The following is a 14,649-nucleotide window of genomic DNA, read 5'->3' on the forward strand; positions in this document are numbered from 1 at the left end:
ACGGTAGAAACGGGCCACAAATCACAGAGACGGCAAAACGTGCCTCGCTACGCTAAACCGTCATCCGTTTGGAAAACAAGAAGAATCTGAGGCTGAGTTTTGTAAGAAATGCAGTGAAGCAAAAGGGAATTCTCACCTGTCCCCTGGACCATAAATCGAAATGAACCTCTGCTGCGTAATCCTTTGGGACCCTAGTCCAGTCACTGTTAGGAACTGGAGAGCTAAGGGCCTTTTAAAACAAAATCTAAAATAATGACCACGTCTGGTGTGCAGGTGACACTGGGGAGACTCTGGCATACATCGGGGGCCTTCTCTTGAGTCCTGCCTTCGCCCCACGAATTCGCAGGGCCGGTGCCTTTCTTACGTGGGCTGCAGGGCGAGGCCGTCTACAGCGCAGACTCTGGCCTGATCGAGCACAGGGAGTTTGAACACAGGGAAGCTGCGGCACGCGGGTGGGAACATTGGGGCCAGAAGCAGGCTTTCCAGAAATGCCTCCCACACGGTGGATCCACCCACAGGTCCCGATGAGTGGAAGCCTCTGCCCTCCTCTTAAACGTAACACTCATTGCTTCCCCAGACAGGCATCTGTGGTAGTGACCCCAGGAACCGGCACCACCATCCACCAGACAGACACACAGACCCAGAGGCCCAGCCCCCAGGCTGTTGTGTCAAGTAAACGGGAACAGAGGAAGGAGCCCTGGCGCCTCCTGCCTTTTGTTCACAGCCTGACTGCAGCGCCCTTGCTGACCGAGGATAAGGGGGGGTATCAGCAAAGCGGGGGGAAAGTACGGCGCGTCTCCCCATGCACGTGCTGAAGTTGTGCGTCGCATTCAGGGAACCCAGTTCCTCAAGAGCTGCGGCACAAGAACAGGAAGTGGCGCCCACAGAGGGGGGGTGTGCCTTGCCTTCTCTGGGGGGAGTCACTCTGATCCTGCCTGCCGGCCTTTCCGGCCTCTCAGTGCCTTGACAGTCCCACCGAAGGAAATACAGCAAAACCTCGGACTGTGAGGAAGACAAGCACACGTTTCTAATAAACGTTAACTTGATAAATGAGCGACATCTTGGAATGTGAGTAGAGCGTGACGCCGAACGTCACATGATCACAGCTGAGCCAGTGGTTCTTGAAATTCGCTTTGGTACACAAGTGCTTTGGATTGCAGGCGTGTTTCCAGAATGAACTATGCTCACAAACCAAGGTTCTACTGCACTCCCATTAGAAGGAGCTCTGGGAGGGAGCGCCTGGGTGGCTCAGTCGGTTAAGCGTCCGACTTCAGCTCAGGTCATGATCCCACGGTTTGTAGTTCGAGCCCCGCGTCGGCCTCTGTGCTGACTGCTCAGAGCCTGGAGCCTGCTTCGGTTTCTGGGTCTCCCTCTCTTTCTCTCTGCCCCTCCCCCCCCCCCTCAAAAATAAACGAACATTAGAAGTAGCTCTGGAAAAGAGCGCATGTTTAGAATTTCAGTGCCTGGGGAGGAAGTGAGGTTTTCTGCAGTGTCAGAACCTTCTGTTCCACCTCCTCGTCTGTCCTTGCATCCCGCCTGCCTGCCCTCCCTCAGCCACAGCACATCTACGGGTGCTGCTGGAAGCGGGCAGCTACTCAAACGACGCCATACCCTTGATAATGGCATAGACCACCCCCGAATCAACAGAGCTGTGAAAGAGCGAGGTCTTTGTAAATCAAACGGAAAGGAGGCAGCTGGCAATCACCCATTCCCTTAATTTGACTGAGGAATTTGGCCCACCCCTTCTAGAACGACCCATCCTGAGGCAGCACAGTGCTTGTGCTGAGCTTAGATTGTTTGCCTACGGAAGATGAGGGGTTGACATTTAAACGTGCACTCGGGGCATCAGGTGGCTCTGTCGGTCGAGCTTCTTTGTCTCACGTCATGGTCTCACGGTTCGCGGGGTGGAGCCCCGCATCAGACTTGAGGCTATCGGTGCGGAGCCAGCTTCGGATCCTCTGTCCCCCTCGCTCTGTTCCCCTCCCCTGCTCGCACTGTCTCAAAAAATAAAACATTGGAAAAACACCACAACTTTAAAAGTGCATTCCAGACCCCAGGAGTGTGGGGCAGATCTGCATGGCCTCTTGCTTCCCCGGAGGCGCTCCTCGGAGAGAGGAAGAAAAAGACACTTTGGGCAGTAGGCCAGATATCATTTGCGATTTACATTTGGGGGGCGGGGGGATTCTCTGTCGGTTCCAGGTGATTTTCTTTCCCCTCCCAGTGAAGGAATTCATTTTCCGTACTTATACTGGGTCGTTCGGCTTTGTCAAACAAAACAGGTAATAAGCGAACTCCCTTCCATCTGTCTCTTCTGCATATTCACGGACCTCTCTTCATTCCAGGCTGCCATTCGAAAGGAGCTCAATGAATTTAAAAGCACTGAAATGGAAGTTCATGAATTGAGTAGACATTTAACAAGGTTAGTAAATTGAGGGGTTCTTTTCCCTTTTCTTTCCTTCAGATGGTCGTACCTGCTTCCCGACTAACTGCCATCTGCTGCCGGATTACAGGTGGCGTGGTGGGGAGGGGTGGGGGATAAGAGAAGGACCGCTGTGGTTTCCGAATCGAGGGGAAGGAGCACCGCGACCTTCTGAAGGCCTGGTTTTTCACTTAAAGATCTGTTAAGTGCCAGACCACCCATAACCCCAGAGTGGGTTTTTATGGAAACCTAAGCTGAGAAGAAAAGCCCGTTGACATTTATATCCAGTCAGCCCAAGCCAAGCCTGGGCAAAATACCAAATCCACATGGGACTTCCAGAGTGGGTTTGCTCCTGTGATTCCGTGTGCCCATATCCTCCTTTGGGGAAACTTAGGCAGAGAGAGATTTAAGGGGTTGATATAAGGTCACATGGCTAGCTAGTGGCAGAGCCAGTGACTTAATTCTTAGGACTCCCGTGGCGAACACTTAGAGAAACAGGACGTGCCGACTGGCGCCTGGGCTCAGCCTTGCTGCCGAGTCCAGGCTGAGAGCGTGGGCCGAGGGCCACCAGGGCCGTCCGGTTTGGGCCCCCAGGAGCTCCAGATGAAACTACTCCCAAACATAAGGTGAATTCCGTGGGGGCTCGAGTACTTGAGGAGTTCTGTTAGGGATGTGCCTTTGGCCGGAGGTTTAACCAGATTTAACCTGCCACTCGTCAGCCACGGGGGGTCTGAGGATGGGAAGCTCGGGCTGTGGCATCAGGCATCTCTAGCAGCCCCTTGGTCTTGACTTAATTATTTGTTTTCTAGGTTTCACCGACCTTAACAGTCAAATTCCTCCTGAGTGCTATGCTGTCTTCGAAACATAAATTTATAAGAACCATAAGTGCTGGTATTTATTCACTTCCCCATTATGATGTAAATCTTCTGAACTGCCTTTTTTTAAAAAGAAGAAGAAGAAAAAGGAAACCCGATCAGGATTCTCTTTGCGAAAGCCCAGTGGTCACCACTCCGCGGTCAGAGCTGCTGGTACCGCCGCGGACTCCGAGGGCACCGGCAGGCCAGAGTGGAGACTTCCCGGCGCTCGGAGCGGTCCTGGTCCTCTCCCTCCAGGCCTGGCAGGTGCCGTGTTCATTTAGGCTCCAGCAAACCTCTTCCCCTCAAGTGTCTGTCACCTGGGTCCAAAGAAAGCTGAGGCGGTGGGTTCGGCCTGGAATGGACTGTGCACATGGTCTGGTTGGCTTTCTAGACTTGGCCAAACACACTGGCTCCGGGTGTGGCGTCCGACTTGGGGACCTCTTAGGAGGAGGCTGAGAGGGAGCACTGTTCTCAGTCACCCCTGTCCTTTCTCTCCCTTCAGCCGTCATCCATACAGTGAACAAAAGGGAAGATGCTTTTCTGGGGGAGTCTGTGGTCGACTGTCTGTCTCGAGAGTGTGTGGGCTGCAGGTATGGAAGGCCGGCACTGAGCACCTATCCTGTCCCCTCAGACTGAGTGGAGCTGCCTCCCGGGAAGCTCTGGTGTGCACAGGGGAAGTTGTCATCTGCTCAGTTCGAATTGACCCATCTGTGTTAAAAAAGCCAAATGTCATGGGTGGTCTTGTGCACCCGGCCACTGCTGTGGGACGCCCGTGGCATTGGTGCATCTGAGTGTAAGGAGCCTGGTGAGGACGGAGAGGCTGGGGAGAGAAGCTGCTTGGCTGATGTTCGTTTTCCCCACGCACCCCAGGGCCAGTGACTGTATGGGTCGGAAGGTAACAGCTTCTGAGTGTAGGACCAATGCATGCAAGCCAGAAACCATTCCTGAAAGACTGGCTCGCCGGTCTCTGATGGACTGGGACTCCAGAACCACCCGATGGCCTTCTAGTCTCCTTTCTTTGCACTGAAGAGTTTCTGTGGAGGGCCTTCAGGGTTTGGCATATGCCAGAATGGCGCAAACACCAGCCACACCTGCCCGTGCTGTACCTTCCTGCTCCTACCCATCTGGAGAGCATCCTTCCTCTCCCTCGTGGTGCTGGTAAAGCTGATGGGTAAAGTGTATCTCTAGCTGTCCCATTCGCTTGGGACCACAGGAAGGCAGTGCCCTCCTGACGGGGACACCCCGGGTAAGATGTGCAGTGAGTGGAAGGACAGCCCCCAAACCCTAACCACTCTCTTCACGGGGCCCGTCGCGGCTGCTTCTGTTTTCCTGCCTGACAGACCCTGTAGGGCCCTCTGTCACCAAGCCCTGCCTGGACCTCCGTCGTGGTCTCACAGTTACCGTGATTTTTCTCGGTAATGGCTTGCTCTCCTCCACACGTGCCCGAGATTTAGAAAGATCTCAGACTGGCCTTCACAGAAAGGAGTTGACCAGTTCCCACCCCAAAACATGTGGGAAGCAAGTTACTCTTGGGATGCACACCCATCGGCGAGGCCGTTGTATTTTGGGCAGGCATTAACAGCCCCTGTGGCCGCCGTTAACCCAGGAGCTGTGCAGAGTCTGGGGGGAGCTCAGGGCAGTTCTTCAGGCAGTGCCCAGTAGCCGTCGCAAAGTTGTCCCCGTACCACCGGGAGTGAGCACGCCGCTGCCTGGCCCAAGGAGGGGCCGTCACTAGTTCCTTTTCTCTTTGAATGTGGAATCTGATAGTTCAGGGAAAACGTGGTCGGGATTTTAGCGTGGCTGTAAACACAGTCTTCCCGAAAGGCTTACTGACGTTTGAATGTGCAAATGGTGTGACGAAAGATGTAGGGCTCTTTCGTTTAACTTCTCTACAGCGGGCACGTGTTCCAGGCAGAGGTGCCTGCCTTGCCCGGGTTGGAGTCTGAGCTTCCTGTAACTCACAGCTGTCTTCATGCGGCTCCCAGGGCCCTGACATGATGGCCAGGCCTTCCGCGGACCCAGGAGCGAGTCCTACGGGAACTCATTCCATCGCCTGGACTCCTCCCTCGAAGGCCAATGGCTTCTTTGCTGGCTTTGATTTTTGGGCCTCTGATGCCCTGGGAATGTGACGCCCAAGTCCGTTTCCTGCAGCCAGCCAGCAGCCCAGGTTTCCTGCCCAAAGTGCCCTGTTCTTGCAGTCCGCTTGGAGCTGGGGAGAAACTGAACACAATTTCAGCCTCCATCCCCGAAGAGCACCCTTTGGGAGAAGTCAGTTGCAGGAATTAGGGTGCACCTGCTGTGCTACAGAAATCCCACCTGCCATCAAGGTGGGCGATTATTTCAAGCCCAGCTCAGGGGGCTCTGCCACCTCCGTGGACCACAGGTTGGCCCTCTGCCGCCTCCTCCCTTTCATGAAATCCTGAGGTCTTTCTAGAAATCTATCCCAATTTCTTTTTTTTTTGCCATATCGTTAGGACAACTGGAAGAGGTGTTACTTTCTAAGATGGCAAACTGACAATTATAAAAAAAAAAAAGGGAGAGATGGGCTAGATGGTTTAAAATGCATCCCCTTTTCTGAAAAAGCTGCGATTCTCAAAGGTCTTGTGCGTGTCAGTTCCCAGTTGAGCCTTCTGTCCTCTGGGTCAGTGTGAGGAAGAATGTGAAGTTTCTCAAGAGGTTTCCCTCTTGAAAGCAGACATTGCCCCATGCTCCGCACCACCTCCTGTGGCAGAAGGGACTCCTGTTGGCCTCCTTGCTGTGTTTCAAAATTGCTGATCGATTCCTCTCCAAAGCCCTGTAAAACTTTTAAAACGTTAGCCTTTATGTCCAATTAGAGAAACCAAACAACGTGATGGTAGGTGTGATAAAAAAAAAAAAACAAAAAACAAAACAAAAAAAAAAAAACCTCTGGGTTTATTTTTCTCCCGCTATGGACGTGTATTTATATTTGCCGAATGAATATTGTGGTGTGTGCTTCGATGAATGGGATTTCAGACTCTCCCTGTGCACAGCCAGTGGGTGGAGGTCACCTCCGATGACTTTTTCTTCCCATCTGTCTGTCAGTCCCCAAACCAGTTGCTTTTTCCAGTGGCTTCCCGGGTGTCTGTACATAGTTTGTCTTCGTATAGGAGCGCTCTCCTGTGTTCTAATTTAACAGATGATGGCTGTGTGAGGAAGACGATGTAAATACAATACAAATTAAACTGGATCTCTATGGCCTAGGTTTTGTACATACAGAAACTGCATGGTATTTAAATTATTGTTTGTCTCTGATGTATGCAGTTTCTTTAAAAACCAAAAAAAAAAAGTCAAAAAAAAAATCCTTTCCTTGGCTCCCGTGTGTCTTGTCAACCACCGAAAAGAGTTGGGCTGCGGCTGGGATGAAGGGCAGGTCAGTTCAGCAGCAAAGCGTCAAGAGTTATGGAGGCAGACAACCTCCTCGTGTATCAGGTGTTACTGGGTGCGGGGAGGACGGCTGCATGTAAATTAGCTTTCTAGGACTTTCTAAGACATATTGCCCAGCTGCCCTTTAATAAACTGCAGTCCCTCGGAGTCCTCCCCATAAGAGCAGCTATGAGACAGCTTTGGGTACCAGCAGTGCCGTGGGGTGTCACTGCCCCAGAGCAAAAGCCACCAACTACTTGGCTTTTGAGTACTTTCTCGGTCTCTGGGCAAAGTCTGAGTATTTGTCCTGTAAAGCTAAGAGCTTTATCGCCTTTCTGGTCCTGACTTGTCTTTTTGAAGTGCTGGGGGGAAGGCAAGACAAGCTTCAGTGCTTGCTGGCTGCATTTTTCTAGGTGGGTGAAGTGACCGGACAACCGATGTTTGGCCCGGCCCTGGAAGAAGGTGACCCTGGGGACAGGGAGCTTACCCTAGCGCGGCTCCCCTGTGCTGCTCCTGGGAGTCCTGGTGAAGGTCTTACCACGCAGGTGCCAACTCAGGAAGTCTGGGTGGGCCTGAGAGTCTGCATTTCTAGCTAGCTCCCAGGACATGCTAATGCTGCTGGTCCAGAAATCATGCTTCTGAGTAGCAAGGGCTGGGACGACAGGAGCCGCTTTTGCTTCGCCTGGGAGTCTCCAGCTCCGAAGACAAGAGTGAGCACACACACCGCTTACTTCTTTGCTGAGCAGCGACCACAAAGCCCGCACTGGCCCTCAGCACTCTGCAGCATTGCCTCAGAGGGCACACAGGCTCTCACCTGTGCAGGCGGAGGGACTCTTGGAGCAGGAGTGGCTATGGCAGAGGGGGCGAGGGGTTACAGAAAGGTTTTCACGTTTCGTGCTGAGAGCTTCAGCCCCATTCTGCCCCTGCGCACCTGCAGAGCTCTCTGACTCAAAATAAATCTAACTGGCAGGACAGAACTGCAGGTACCGAAAGGCGTGGAAGACCTATAAAGAGAAGCTTTGGTGGCGCCCCCAAGAGGCTTCGCCCTGCAAGACGGAAGGATACGGGCCATCATCCTGAGGGAGCCCTTGCTGAAGTGAACAGAGCGGCCGGGCGTGTCCCATCCTGAGATGTTTAGTCATCCTAGGACAGACAAGTGGTGGCTATGCCACAACACCTAACCAAGCAGTTTGTCCGAGTCATTTTACTTCTCTGGGCCTCAATTTTCTCACCTGGAAAATGGGGACACAATCAGATGTCCTATGATGTCCTTTAGGACATCAGCTTTCTATGACTTGGGTTCATCTGAATTTTAAAACACTACGTCCCAAAGAAAGAGTAAGCTTTAGGTAAGTCCTGGCAGGGCAGTCTCTTAGAGAACAGTCTGGATTCCTCTCCTTCAGACCACCCGCAAGGCTGACGTGCATGCCTGCCACCCCTCCTTGCCTTAGGTTGGCCTCCTGGAGGGCTCGTTGCTAGTGGGACCTCCCTGCCCTTTCCCAGTGTGCCTTCGTGGGAGCTCATCCTGAAGCTGCTATCAACCAGACTGCCTTCTGCTGTCCTGCCTCCCCCTTCCTCTGGGCAAAAAAAAAGCATCCTGGAGGGGCTTGTGGGCCCTGAGCAGTGATGCTTAACACACAGTCTGTTATCTCCTACACACCCCAACTTCGGGATGCATCAGTGATATGCTTGCTTACACCTGATTATTAACAGGACAAGTTGGACACCAGAAACACTCCCTAGCTGGCTCTCCACAGGTCCTAAGCACTCGCCTGGCCTCAGATGAACCACAGATCTACAGATACAGCTCAAATCTACCCTGAGCTCCTGGCCGGGGTTTCTGGACGTCACAAAGCAGCCGTGGAGCATATGTGTTAGGAGCATGCAGTGCTGCTACCCTGGGACCACCTGGCTTGCCAGGTCACACCCTGTGTGGAGCCCTCCAGGCCCCCAGGCTGCACCTGCCTTGGCTAGGGTACTCCCCATGCAAAGCAGCCTGGGACCGTTCAGCCTGCACCCCGCTTCAGCTGCTCCGCCAGGGCACCCTCTACATGGGGTGGCCCAGTGCCCCTGGCCTGTGCCTGCCTCGGCTCCAGAGGCTCCGTCAGGGTGCCCTCTGCAGAGAACACCACGGGACACCCCAGCTCATGCCCACTTCAGCTCAGGCCATCCCACCAGGGCAGCCCCAAGCACAGCCTGTCCTGGGACCCCCCCCGCCCATGCCAACTACAGCTCCAGCCGGTCAAAGTCACCGGGCGCACACAGTCTATACATGGCATAACCATACACAAGACCATTGTTTCAAATTAGGGGAAGTACGTGCTCCCCCACCCCCGCCCCGCCATTCACATAAACACAAAATTGAGCAAAATGAGAGGAATATGTTCCAAACAAAAGAACAAGACAAAAACCTCAGAAAAAGAAAAGGAAATGAAGATAACCAATGTACCTGATAAAGAGTTCAAAGTAATGGTCCTTAAGACGCTCACAGGACTGGAAAGAAAAGTGGATGAATTTAGTGAGAATTGCACCAAGGAGGAAGAAAACTTTATGAAAAAGAACCAGATCTGAAGAGCACAATAAATGAAATAATCAATAGTATATTCGAGGATGCAGAACAGATCTGGGAGATAGGATAATGGATGTATACAAGCTGAACAGCAAAAATAAAAAAGAATTTAAAAGATGAAGATAGGTTAAGGGATCTCCTGGACAACAGGTCCAGCAAACAAACATTGGCATTACAGGGGTCCCAGGAGGAGGCGAGAAGAGAATGGGGCAAAAGGCTTGTTTGAAGGAATAACAGCTGAAAACCCCTAAACTGGGGAAGGAAACAGACCTTCAGATTCAGGAAGCACAGAGAGTTCCAAACAAAGGGAACACAAGCAGGTCCACACCACACCACAATACATAATAATTAAAATGCCAAAGATTAAAGAGAAATTTAAAAGCAAGAGAAAAGCAAAAAGTTACTTACAAAGGAAACCCTGTAAGACTATACAGTTTTCCAGACCAAAAAAAAAAAAACAAACAAACAAACAAAAAAACAAAAACCATCATCACTAGACCAGCCTTATAAGAAATGTTAAAGGAATCTCTTTAAGTGGAAAAGAAAAGGCCCTAATTAGAAGCAAATTACGAAAAGAAAAAAATTTCATGAGTAAAAGCAAACATACAGTAAAGGTAGTAGAAGAGTCACTTATAAAGCTAGTATGAAGGTTAAAAGACAAAAGTAGTAAAATCAATTCTACCTAAAAAATTAAGGGTAACCACAAAATTGAGAAATGTAAGTGTACACGCAAAATGTGGAAGGAGGAGTAAAAATATAATTCTTTTAGAATGTGTTCAAACTTAGGTCACCATCAACTTAGTATAGATTGCCATATATTTAGAATGTTATATATGAACCTCTTGGTAACCACACACCAAAAACCTGTAATAATAGGTACAAAAAAAATAAAGCCAAAGAAAGCCAAGCATAACAATATCATCAAACACAAGAAAGCAAGTGATGCAGAGAAGAACTACAAAACAGTCAGAAAACAACAAAATGATAATACATACCTACCAATAATTACTTTAAATGTAAGTGGCCTAAATGCTCCAATCAAAAGACATAAAATGGTGGAATGGATGAAAAAACAAGACCCACCTATATGCTGCCCACAAGAGACATCAGATCCAAAGATGCACACAGACTGAAAGTGAAGGGATGGAAAAAGACATTCCACACAAATGGAGGCTGAAAAAAGCCAGGTATCAACACTTATATCGGACAAAACAGACTTTTCTTTTTTTTTAAGTGGACTTCACACCCAGCATGGAGCCCAATGTGGGGCTTAAACTTACAACTGTAATTTCAAGACCTGAGCTGAGATCAAGAGTTGGACACTTAACCAACTTAGCCACCCAGGTGCCCTGGACAAAAGAGACTTTTAAAAAAAGACTGTAACAAGAAGGGCAATATATAATGATAAAGGGATCACTTCAAAAAGAGGATATATAACAAGTGTAAACATCTATGCACCCAACATTGAAGCACCTAAATACGTAAAGCAAATATTAACAAACATAAATGAAGAAACTGACAGTAATGTGATAACAATAGAGGATTTTAACACTTCACATCAATGGATAGGTCATCCAGGTAGAAAACATGGGAACAGTGTCTTTGAACAACACACGAGACTAGATGGACTTAACATATATACAGAACATTCCATCCAAAAACAACAGAATACAATTTTTTTCAACTGCACATGTAACATTCTCCAGGACCTATCACATATAGGCCACAAACAAGTCCCAATAAATTTAAGATGACTGAAATCATACCATGCCTCTTTTCTGACCACAACAGTATGAAACTAGAAAAAAATTACAAGAAAAAAATGACAATAAAAACAACACAATGGAGGCTAAACAACATGCTACTAAACAACCAATGGGTCAATGAAGGAACGAAAGAGGAAATAAAATACATGGAGACAAATGAAAATGAAAACAACAGTCCAAAATCTTTAGGAAGCAGTGAAAGCAGATCTAAGAGGGAAATTTATAGTAATACAGGCCTACCTCAAGAAACCAGAAAAATCCCAATCTAACCTTATACCTAAAGGAACTAGAAAAAGAATAAAACTCAAAGTTAGTAGAAGGAAATAATAAAGATCAGAACAGAAATAAATGAAATAAAGACTTAAAAAATAGAAAAGATTAATGAAATCAAGAGCTGGTTGTTTGAAAAGATAGACAAAATTGATAAACCTTTAGCCAGACCAAGAAAAAGAGAGAAAAGGACCAAATATATCAAACCAGAAATGAAAAGAAGAGAACCAACACTACAGAAATACAAAGGATTGTAAAAGACTACTACGAAAAATGATATGTCAACAAATTGGACAACCTAGAAGAAATGGGTACATTCCTGGAAATATATAATCTTCCAAAACCAAATTAGGAAGAAATAGAAAATCTTAATAGACCAATTATTAGTAACAAAATTAAACCGGTAATAAAAAAAACTCAACCAAAAGTCCAAATGGGTTCACAAGTGAATTCTATGAAATATTTAAAGAATTAACACCTAGTTCTCTACTCCAAAAAACAGAAGAGGAAGGAAAGCTTCCAAATACCTTCTGCAAGGCCAACATCACCCTAATACCAAACACACTGTTTAAAAAACAAAACTACAGGCCAATATCCCTGATGACCATAGGTGCAAAAATCCTCAACAAAATACTAGCAGACCACATTCAACAATACATTAAAAAATCATTCACCATGATCAAGCAGGATTTATTCCAGGATACAAGCATGGTTCAATATTTGCAACTCAATCAACATGACACGCCACATTAACAAAATAAAGGATAAGAATCACAAGATCATCTCAATAGATGCAGGAAAATCGTTTACAAAATTCAACATCCATTCATGATAAAAGCTCTCAACACAGTGGGTTTAGAGAGAAATACTTCAATATAATAAAGACCATGTATAACAAACCTACAGCTAACATCACACTCAGCAGTGCAAAAGAGCTTTTCCTCTAAGATCAGGAACAAGACAAAGATACCCACTCTCACTGAGCACTTTGATTCAACACAGTACCGGAAGTCCTAGCCACAGCAATCAGACAAGAAATAAAAGGCATCCAAAATATAGGTTTAGTTTTTTTTAGGCATCCAAGTTAGTAAGGAAGAACTAAAACTGTCACTATTTGCAGATGACATACTATACACAGAAAACCCTAAAGACTCTACCAAAAACGATTAGAAATCGTAAGTTAACTCAGTAAAATTCCAGGCTACAAAATTAACATACAGAAATTTGTTGCCTTTCTATATACACTAATAATAAAGGAGCAGAAATGTAAACAGCAAACCATTTACAATTTCACCCAAAAGAACAAAGTGGCTAGGAGTAAAGTTAACCAAAGAGGTGAAAGACCTGTACTCTGAAAACTATAAAACATTGATGAAAAAAAAACTAAAGATGACACAAATAAATGGAAAGACATTCCATGCTCATGGATTGGAAGAATATTGTTAAAATGTCCATACTAACCAAAGCAATATATAGATTAAATGCAATCCCTATCAAAATGCCAATAATATATCTCCTAGAACTAGAAAAGATACTAAAATTTTTATAAAACAAAAGACCCCAAATAGCCAAAGCAATCTAGAGGAAAAAAAAAAGAAAAGAAAAGGAAGTATCACAATCCCAGATTTCAAGGTATACTACAAAGCTCTAATATTCAAAACAGTATGGTACCGGGACAGAAGGAGACATTTAGATCAATGGAACAGAATAGACAACGAAGAATTAAACCCATGCTTATATGGTCAATTAATCTATAACACAAGAATACACAATGGAGAAAAGACAGTCTCTTCAGTTAATGGTGCTGGGACAAGTTAACAGCTACATGCAAAAGAATGAAACTGGACCACTTTCTCATACACCATACACAAAAATAAAGTCAAAATGGATTAAAGATGTAAATGTAAAACCTAAAATCACAAAAATCCTAGAAGAAAACACAGGCAGTAATCTCTGACATCAGCCTAGCAACATTTTCATAGATAAGTCTCCCCGGGGAAGGGAAACAAAAACAAAAATAAACTCTTGGGACTACACCAAAATATAAAGAAACGTCAACAGAAGATACACAACCTCTTGAATGGGAGAAGATAAGAGCAAATGATAAATCCAATAAGGGGTTAATATCCAAAATATGTAAAGAACTTACATAACATCAAAAAATAATCTTATTAAAAAATAAGGAGAGGATCTGAAAAGACACTTTTTCCAAAGAAGGCAGATGGCCAACCAGACACATGAGAAAATGCTCAACATCATTAATCATCAAGGAAATGCAAGTCAAAAACCACGATGAGCTATCACTTCATACTTGTCAGAATGGCAAGCATCAAAAACGCAAGAAACAGGTGTTGGTGAAGATGTGGAGAAAAGGGAACCCTGTGCCCTGTTGGTGGGAATGTAAATTGGTGCAGCCACTGTGGAAAACAGTATGGAGATGCCTCAAAAAAAAATTAAAAACAGAACTACCATAAGATCCAATAATTCCACTACTGAGTATTTACCTGAAAAAAAATGAAAACATGCACCCCTATGTTTACTGCAGCATTTACGACAGCCAAGGTATGGATGCAACCCAAGTGTCCACTGATAGCTGAATGAATAAGGAAAACGTGAGAGTGAGAGCGAGAGAGAGAGAGAGACAACCATTTGCAACAACACGGATGGCCCTAGAGACTATTATACCAAGTAAAATAAGTCCAGTGGAGAAAGACAAATACCATGTGATTTCGCTTACATGTGGAGTCTGAAAAACAAAACAAATGGGGGTGCTTGGGTGGCTCAGTCAGTTAAGCATCCGACCTCAGCTCAGGTCATGATCTTCGCAGTTCATGGGTTCGAGCCCCATATCTGGCTCTGTACTGACAGCTCAGAGCCTGGAGCCTGCTTCGGATTCTGTGCCCCCCTCTCTCTTTGCCCCTCCGCTGCTCACACTATCTCCCTCTCAAAGATAACATTAAATTGGAAAAAAAAAATCTTAAAAAACAAGCAAAAAAAAAAAATGGACAAAAGCAGACCCATAAATATAGAGAACTGCTGGTTGCCAGAGGACAAGGGGGAGTGGACAATTGGTGAAGACAGACAGAGATATAGGCTTCCAGTTCTGGAATGCATAAGGCACAGGAATAAAAGGCACAGCATAGGGAATATGTCAGTGGCACGGTCATAGTGCCGTATGGTGACAGGTGGGTACCTACACTTGTGAGCACAGCTAAACACACACACTTATCCAGTCACTAGGTTGTACACCTGAAACGGGTGCAACATTGTGTGTTGACTCTACTTCAATCAAGAAAGAGAAAAAGAAGAAGAAACAACATATGGCACTGAGCCCAGAAGCTCTGGGGTCAAATTCTGGCTCTACCCGTTACCAGCTCTGTCGGG

At 46.7% G+C, this 14,649-nt stretch overlaps 1 protein-coding gene across 1 annotated transcript in view; it reads left to right on the forward strand.

Moving 5' to 3' along the window:
* Positions 1-6,097, forward strand: part of PHACTR1 (phosphatase and actin regulator 1) — a 216,292-nt gene extending 210,195 nt beyond the window's left edge. Inside the window, exons 11-12 of the mRNA XM_047101806.1 lie at positions 2,343-2,419; positions 3,229-6,097. Of these exons, the coding sequence (XP_046957762.1) occupies positions 2,343-2,419; positions 3,229-3,244 (93 nt within the window). The 3' untranslated portion in view covers positions 3,245-6,097. The remainder of the gene's footprint in view (positions 1-2,342; positions 2,420-3,228) is intronic.
* The last annotated feature ends 8,552 nt before the right edge of the window (positions 6,098-14,649 follow it).

The sequence above is a fragment of the Lynx rufus genome, unplaced genomic scaffold (assembly GCF_022079265.1).
Source record: "Lynx rufus isolate CCGP_SWC_20201006 ecotype Redwood Valley unplaced genomic scaffold, mLynRuf1.p SCAF_6, whole genome shotgun sequence".
NCBI lineage: Eukaryota > Metazoa > Chordata > Mammalia > Carnivora > Felidae > Lynx > Lynx rufus.